Here is an 8,271-nt window from a genome sequence, read left to right as displayed (position 1 = left end):
GCCGGGCACACACGGCCCGGGCGGGGCGGCACCGGGGCGGCACCGGGGCGGTACCAGGAGAGCCCGGGGAAGCCTCGGGGGGCAGTCCCTCAGCTGTCCTGGTCGCTGCGGAGCTGCTCAGGCGGGCAGATCGGCGGCGGTCAGATTTGTTGGGTTGTGCTTCAAATGGCTCCTTCCCTTTTACCCGGGCAACCACACCGAAAAACTCCCTCGTTTTTGCACAGCGTTCCCCCGGGTGGCAGACAAGAAGCCTTTTCTGCTGGCGAGTTTTCCGGGGGGTTGTGCCTCAGCAGCTGGAAGCGATCCTTTGGTGAAGGCTCTGGAGCACAAGTCTGATGATGAGAAGCTGGGGGAGCTCAGCCTTGAGAAAAGGAAGCTCAGGGAGGACCTTCTGATTCTCCACAGTTCCCTGACAGGAGTAGTGCCACCTCCTTGCTGGCGTGGTTCCCACAGGAGTTCAAGGCAATTAGGGACGATTTCCGCTCCCAACCCAGCCCCAATGTCCCCTCATAGTGACTGCCAGTGTGATGGAGAAGCTGCCATTTTAGGGCAAGCCTTGAGGCACGCACAGTGGTCACCCCCCGAAGAAATGGGGATGACCTAGGAAAACACCCACACGTGTCAAATACCCACACGTGAGGTGGGGCCCTGGCAGCCCCCAGAACAACACCATCTCCTCTGGCCTGAGGAGACACCATGGAGTTACCGGAGGCCTCCAGCACTTGATGGCTCTGAGACAGAGTGGGAAAAGGCCTGAAAGTCACTGGCATCCCGGGGCTCTGGGGACATGGGGTCATCCGGCTCCTGGAGCAAATGTGTCCTGGCCCTTGGAGAATTGCCAGTCAGGGCTCACAGGCCTGAAAAGAGATAACTATCACTCCCAGCTCAGGCTCCAGACCAGGGCTGACACACAGAGCTCTCCCCATCCCCTCACAGTGGGGTCCTGGCTAGAAGGATCAAGGCTCGGGTTAGGTGTTCAAGAAGAGGCTTGGAGAGACATTCAGGGCGCAAGAGGGTGGGGAGCCCTCATAAAATGGAAGAAAAATGGAAGAGCAGATGTATTTATGAAAAATTGTATTTCTCCTGAAATGCCTGTTGTAGGCTGGAAGATTTTTTTTTTTTTGCTAGCAGCTCACTGACTTCTGCAGAGCCTCAGTTCTAAATAAATCAGGATTTGCCAAAGGCCGCTCATGGTGCTCCCACTGCTCTGGTTTTGACTGGGATAGGGTTCCTTTCCTCCCAATAGCTGGCACGTATTGGCTTTAGTTGGGAATGCCGTTAATCAAACAGGGGTGATTTGGTTTCTGCTGAGCAGGGCTTGCCCTCTTCCAGGACTTTGCAGTGTCCCTTGGTGCAATGCAAGGTTTTCCACTGGGAAGGGAGAGACGAGTGTTGAAGACAGAGGCAAAGGATGCATTAAACCCCTGTACCGTGTCTCTGTCCCTGTTTGTGAGGTTAACTATCCACATCCTGGGAAGGGACAATGTTATTTTTACAATGATTTTTCCTTTAATGTATTTGAAACCACTGGTTTTATTGTGCCCCACATTTCTGGCCACCTTCATCTCCAGTAGAGCTTTCACCACACCAAATTTCTCCCTTTGGTGGCAAGAAAGATCTGTGTCCTCTTCTCCTGACCTGGATTCCACTGGGCACACAGCTTCCTTTTCCATCCTCTTTCCCAGAGAAGATGCCTCTTCAGGCAAGCCAGCCTTCTGCCTGGCCTGCTTGGCTTCCCACGTTTGGGAATCATCTGCTCCTGTGCCCTTAGGAGGTGATGTTTCCAAAGTGACGAGCACTGATGGAGCCCAGCACCTGCAAAAGCCTTTTTCCTGGGGACCTTGCTTACCAATTCCCTGAGCAGTCTGAAGTGTGCCCCGAGCTGAGGTTTTGCTGGTCCTTTTCCTCTTGTCAGAGGTTTGAAACTCAATTTATTTGTGGTGGCTGTGGCCAAGACGCCTGCCAGTCTCCGCTTGGCTCAGGCCAAGTGGGGCTGAGAGGGCAGCCTGGCTCTAGGGGGGCTGAGCTAGAGAGTGCTGGGCTGTGGGGGGCTCCCCCCTTACTGGGAGGAGGCTCTCTGGGGAGGAAGAAGGGCCAGGCATGAGCCCCGAGGCCCCTGGCCAAGGGATGGCAGCAGGGGAGGCGTCTGTAGCAGATGCTGTCTGCAAGGAGCTGTGGGAAGGAGTGGCTGTGGGGCTGAGCTCAGGGGGGGTGTTCCCCCAGGCCCGCAGGCAGAAAGCCCTTGGCACAGAGCAGGAGCCAGGTTCCAGGTCACCAGGAAGAGCCCCTCCCTCCCCGGGGCTGCCATGGTTCCCACAGGAGCTCAAGGCCATTGGGGACCATTTCCACTCGCCGCTGAGCCCCAATGTGCCCTCATGAGGAGCGCCAGCGTGAGGGAGGAGCCGCCATTTTAGGGCAAGCCGTGAGGGCCAAGTGGTCATCCCCGAAGAACACTGAAGGGAACACTCTTTTCCTGAGAGGTTTCTTTAGCTGAAGCTGCTGACAAGGACCAGACTTGACAGCCCTGAATGGGTTGTTGGTTGTTTTATTCTGTATGGTTTTGGATTGGAGAGGGTGAAACGGGAAAGCCTTACAACTACGATTGCTTGGGAAAAGATCCTAACAGCCTGAAACCTATAAGCGATATAGAAATGAAAGCAAGCTTTGAGATGGAGGATGCCCAGCCAAGAGACAGTGACCAAGTTAGCTGAAGGCAAGAGCCCTGTTGTTTGAGCAATATCCCTAACAGACATAGGGATGCTGAGGGTCCAAGGGGGAAGGGCCCTGCCAGGGAGGCAGGGAAAAGGAGTCTAGAAAGGAGCTTTTAGGGTTCGGAATGTGGCGTGAACGAGAACTTAGGCCTCTTTGTTCGGGCACGCTTTTAGCTGTGGCCGGCAGTGTAAGCAAAGCTCTTGCACCGAGGAACTGTGCAATAAAGCACATGTTTCAAGAGCTGCCCTGGACTCCAGTGATGTCTCATCTCTGTCCCTACACTCGCCTACAGATTTGGAGTGTTTTAGTTTTTGAGTCCTGTGTGGGACTGGGTTAACTGGGTGCTGCAGGGGCTCAGGCAAGGCATCCAAAGCGCTTGCCCCACACCCAAGGGTGCAGCAAGATCTGCTCCAGCTGTGGCCTTTGCGCAGGGTGCTTGGACAAGCACCAGCAGATGAGATGATGGCACTCTGAGGAGAGAGAAGGCAGAAAGCGCCGGTCAGTTGCAGAAGGCTCCCGCCCAGCGGCTCCCGGCACCCGCAGGGCCCGGGCCGTGCTGCGTGTGCTCAGAGGCGCGCCAGCCTCCCGACGGGCTCTGGCCTGTGCGGGAGAGCGGCCCGGCGGGACACAGCCACGTCCTTCAGCCACGTTTGCCTGGCCGACCCCGTCGGCACGGGCCGCCTCCCGCAAAGGCCAGCCCTTGAGGGCAGGCCCCGGCGGAGCCGTGTGAGGGCCACGCCGGGCCGCGTGCCACCATCTGCCAAAGCCTTCCTTCTGGAGGCCGCATACCAACCTGGAGAGAGCTGCCGCGTGAAGAAGAGCTGCTGCCACACAATGTCACGGTCCTCCTGGAAGGGGAGGCTCCCGCACACCATGACGTACAGCAGCACGCCCAGGGACCAGACGGTGGCTGCATGGCCGTGGTAGTAGCCAAGGCAGATCCACTCGGGTGGGCTGTACACGCGTGTTCCTAGGGGACACAGGTGGCACTGTCCAGGCGCAGGCCACTGGCTCCCAGAGCCTGGTGCCAGCCTCCTGGCAGAGGCAGGGGCTGCACCGGTGGCCACAACTTCCCCCCAGGCCCCCCCGCATCCCCCATCCAAGCGGCCAAAGCCAAGGAGCCATTCTGCAAGGCAGAGAAGGCCAGGGGAGCAGCCCCTTGTGGGCCTGCCAAGCCCAGGGGCCATGGCCTGGCTTTTGCAGCCTCCCTGTGTCAGCAGGGCTGGCAGCTGGCTCCCGGGGCACAGCATCTGCCCCGTGCCACAGGACAGCTGGCAGCAGGCTGAGGGACGCACCCACAGCCCAGGAGAGAATGGGGCTGAGCAGTGGCTGGCACCGGGAGCAGGGCCCGGGCTGGGGCTCACCGGCAAATTGCGTGTAGGCCTGCTCCTGGAGGAAGGTGCCGCAACCGAAGTCGATGAGCTTCACGTCTCCGCTCTCCGGGTCCACGAGGAGGTTCTCCAGCTTGATGTCCCGGTGCAGGACGCCGCAGGCGGTGCAGTGCCGCACGGCCTCCAGCACCTGGCAGAAAATCCAGCGCGCCATCTCCTCGCACAGGACGTCCCGCTCCAGCAGGAATTCCAGGAGATCCTGCGACTGCTCTGGACGTTCCATCACCAGTGCGAAGCCGTCAGGCTGCTCGAACCAGTCGAGGAGCTGGATGATGTTGTAGCAGCCGGAGCGCACCTTCTCCATGAGCACAATCTCCATTGGAACACGGGTGCCGTCGGGCTGTGAGGAGAAGGCAACACCTCCAGCAGGCCTGCTGCTGCCCTGTGGCTGCGCTGCCCCTGCCTAGGATGCCCCAGGGCCCTTTTGGGCAGCCTCTCTGGCCATGGGGATTCCTCCCGCCCAGGGGATGCTCGGGTGCCACGGCCCGCTCAGTCCTGCTGGCCCTGCTCACTCACCAGCTCGACCCACTGCAGGACGCTCTCCCGGGCCACGCGTTTGATGGCCACCTGCAAGCCATGCAGAGAGGGGGGCTGAGATCGAGCCCTGCCTCTCCCCACCCGTGCCCCTTCTCGCACACCCGGGCCTCCCGGCCGCTTACCGGCCTCCCGTCCGAGAGGCGGATGCCCGAGAAAACGGTGCCGAAGCCGCCGCTCCCCAGCTGCCGGCCCCGCTGGTACAGGTCCTGCAGCTCCTTCTTTTGCCCTGCAGCCGGGACCGAGGCATCAGCCTTGCGCCCAGGAACCCCCCCAAGGGAAGAAACCCACCAGTGAAGCGGGCCGGGCCAGCGCGGGCCACGTTGCTCTCACCTGCTTGCTGCTGCGCGCCAGGCAGCGGGCACCGCCTTGCAGCCGTGGGGCTGGCGAGAGGCAGAGCCGGGGCAAGGCAGCACGCAGAGGCGGCTGCAGGAGCCGCAGGGCAGCAGGGCAGGGTGGCACCGTCGCTGTCCCTGGCCTCGTGGGCTGCACTCAGCTGTCGAGGATGGCCGGGGCTGCAGCCCGAACCTTGGCACAGGGGGGTCCCAGGAGCAGCTGCCAACCAGAGAGGGGTTTTTTGAAGCCGCGGCATCAGAGCCACTGGGAACAGCCAGGGACTAGGCTGCTCTCGGGGCCCTGGCCTGGCCTGGCCTGGCCTGGGGATGCCCCAGGGGAGCCTCAGGACAGCTCCTGAGGAGATCTCACCTGCTCCTAGAGAGGCCTTGGAGGTAGTCCAGGGCTGTTGTGGGGCAGCTTCCTGGAGGTGGAGGATCCTCCTTGGTGTCTCAAGGATCGTCTCCACCACCAGGCTCGGGCTGTTGCCTGCTGGCACAGCCGGCACAGCCAGCACAGCGTCCTGGGAGCTGTGGAATGGCAACTGCTGGCTCCCGGACGCTTGCTGCTGCGCCAGATGCTCCTGAGAAGGCTCCCCTGCATTGGGCTGGGCTCCCATTTGGACTTCGGGGCTCTCCCTGGCCACGTTGAGGGTCAGGGTTGTGCCCGTGCTGTTGAAGTCCGTGAGTCCAAGGGAGCTGGGAGACCTGTCCACGGGCTCTGCACCTTCTGCAGGCGGACGGGTCTCGCTGAGCCTCTGCGAGGGATGGAGGCTGTCAGAGATAGCAGAGGCTCCTGGCAGGATGGAGGGTCTCTGACAGCCGGAGCTTCCTGCAGGGATGGCGGGTGTGCGCTGCTGTGCCATCCGTGCAAGGTTCGAGGCTCTCCCAGGGATGGAGAATGTTGCTGGGAGCAGCCTCTTGGAGGGATGGAGGCTTTGCGAGGAGCTGAAGGAGCCACAGCAGGGCAGGTGGCCCAGCTTCACCAGCTTCTCCAGTTCTTTCCACAAGGCCTGCCACATCCCAGTGTAGAGCGGCACACATGTCCCTTTGCGAGCCCAGTGCAGCAGCATCAATTCCTGCAGCTCCTGGGCTGCTGCCACGCAGGGGCGGCAGCAGCAGGACAAGTCCAGGGGGCTCGCGGGAGCACGTGGCCGCTTGCGAGGGGTGGCCCGAGGTCTGGAGCGCCTGGGAGCCGCAGGGGCTCCTCGGTTCCTCCATGAGCCTCTGGGCCAGAATCTGGGAACATTGTTCCTCTTGGGGGTCCGTGTCTGCCGCCTCCGTGGTTGCCAGTGGCCAAGGGCCCAGCAGGCAGCCACGGCGGCCAGCAGCAGGACAAGTGCAGCTAATAGGACGCCACCGTCACTCATGGCTCCGGCACGTGCCATCGCGGCTGCACTGGCAGCTGTTGGTGCTGGCACAGCTTATATAGGCTTGGCGTGATGTCACAGTGCTGTGGCCAGGACAGCTGTGTGACATCACAGCCCTGCCTCACGCCAGCGCGTGGCCCCTTTGTGATGTCATGGCCTCGCCTTACCCCAGCGCTCTCTAGTGACATGACAGGGAGAAAGGGGCTCCCTGTGGGCACTCAGGGGCAAAGTGGGTGGAAGATTCTTGTCTACGTAGGACACAGAGTTGAGAAAGGGAATGGTATGGTGTCGCCTCCTTGCTGGCAGAGCAAGGGACATGGATTTCCAATGGGACCCTGCCAAGTCCTTGAGGAGGGCAAGCCCTGCTCAGCTACACCCAAACCGTCTGTTTGCTATCCACCACATTCCCATACAGATTTCAAAGCCAGCTCTGTGTTATTTACTGGGAAGAAAATGGATCCTATCCCACTGAAAACCAGTACATCAGTCAGTTCACCCAGCACAGCCTGTCCCTGCTCATCTCACACCTGGACCCCTGCTCCCAGATTCTGTGAGGGACAGGATCAAAACTCCACTGAAAATCTTGAAAGAGAACCTGCATTGCCTTCCCATTATCCATGAGCCAGGTGACCTTATGGCAGCGGGATAATCAATCAGTTAGACAGAATTTTCCCTCTGTTATCTCACACTGCCAGTGGCTGATGCTGGCACTGTCCTTCCATCACTTCCTGGTAGTGCCAAGTATGACCTTCTCCACCATTTTTCCTGCTATCATGTTTAGATTAACAGGGCTGGACTCTCCTGGAAAGCCCAACCCCTTCCTTTTAAGTCAGATACAAGTGGAGAATGCTGAGCCACCATGGACCTCCTCATCTTTCAGGAGCTTGGGTAGATGTTGGGGGTTAGGTTTCTTTCCTTTCGTTCCTCCTTACTTATAGAATTATTTCCCTTAAGTTGACAGGAAACACTAACAACTGGGAACTTAAGAAAACAGAAGAAGTGACCAAGCTCAGGGCAGGGGGGCATCTGGTTGCCCTTCTCTTACCTGGGAGTTTCTCTCCAAAGGGCAGAGATACCACAAGAGTTGGGCAGGTAAAAGATGGGGCTGTGTGGCCACATTCTGTGAGTTTTTTGAATTGTTTACCGTTCTGCAGCTGAGCTTCTCACGCTTGTACCATAAACAAGAATCGTTGTTTTTTACATTCCTTTCTGATGAAGAACACTGACTTCTAGCCTAGCCAGTGGGATGGAGAGGTAGTAACCTTGTTCTCCAATCCCTAGTCATTGTTCAGAACCTATATGAGTGAAGGCTTAGTAAGTAATAAAACTTTTTCTTCAACCTTCTTCTTGAACTCAAAAATGTGTAAGTATTCATTTTCTCTTCGTGTCCTCTAGCAACAGGGCTGGGGCAGCTGCTGGCTCTCCCTCTCTCACCGAAGGGGAAAGTGCCTGTGGCCGAGAAGGGGTCACTGGGTTCCTGGTTCTCTGTTGTTAATGCCATAGTTGTTGTTTGTTTGCTTTATTGTACATACTAGTAAAGAACTGTTATTCCCATTCTCGTATCTTTGCCTGAGAGCCCCTTAATTTCGGAATTAAAGTTATTTGGAGGGAGGAGGTTTACATTTTCCATTCCAAGGGAGGCTTCTGGCTTCCTTAGCAGACACCTGTCTTCCAAACCAAGACAGCAGATGATTTAGGGGCTTCCTGCTGGGATATATCAGGATGAATCCCATCCAATGCCACAGCCTCATGGATATTATTCTGGTCCAAGTTGTCCCTAGAAAACCCAAATGGAAGATCATTGTCCCTCACACCAGTGTCCCTCCACCATTGGAGACACTGGACACCAAGAGAAGCCGGTGGTACTTGGAGGAGCCAGGGTCTGTGGAACAAGGATACTGGGAACAGATAAAAGCAGAGAGGATGCTCAGA

The 8,271-nt window shown here is 58.3% G+C and overlaps 1 protein-coding gene across 1 annotated transcript; it reads right to left on the bottom strand.

The window, feature by feature from the left end:
* Positions 1-3,066: 3,066 nt before the first annotated feature.
* On the bottom strand, positions 3,067-5,835 carry LOC120754260 (serine/threonine-protein kinase pim-1-like). Its single transcript, XM_040067617.1, has 7 exons — positions 5,343-5,835; positions 4,971-5,020; positions 4,763-4,891; positions 4,620-4,670; positions 4,077-4,443; positions 3,506-3,682; positions 3,067-3,182 (listed from the first exon to the last, which is right to left on the bottom strand). Exons 1-7 carry the CDS (start codon positions 5,833-5,835, stop codon positions 3,067-3,069), a joined length of 1,383 nt encoding a protein of 460 aa, XP_039923551.1.
* Positions 5,836-8,271: the final 2,436 nt, after the last annotated feature.

Source organism: Hirundo rustica, chromosome 6, assembly GCF_015227805.2.
Source record: "Hirundo rustica isolate bHirRus1 chromosome 6, bHirRus1.pri.v3, whole genome shotgun sequence".
NCBI lineage: Eukaryota > Metazoa > Chordata > Aves > Passeriformes > Hirundinidae > Hirundo > Hirundo rustica.
This window is presented reverse-complemented; position numbering and strand designations above follow the sequence as displayed.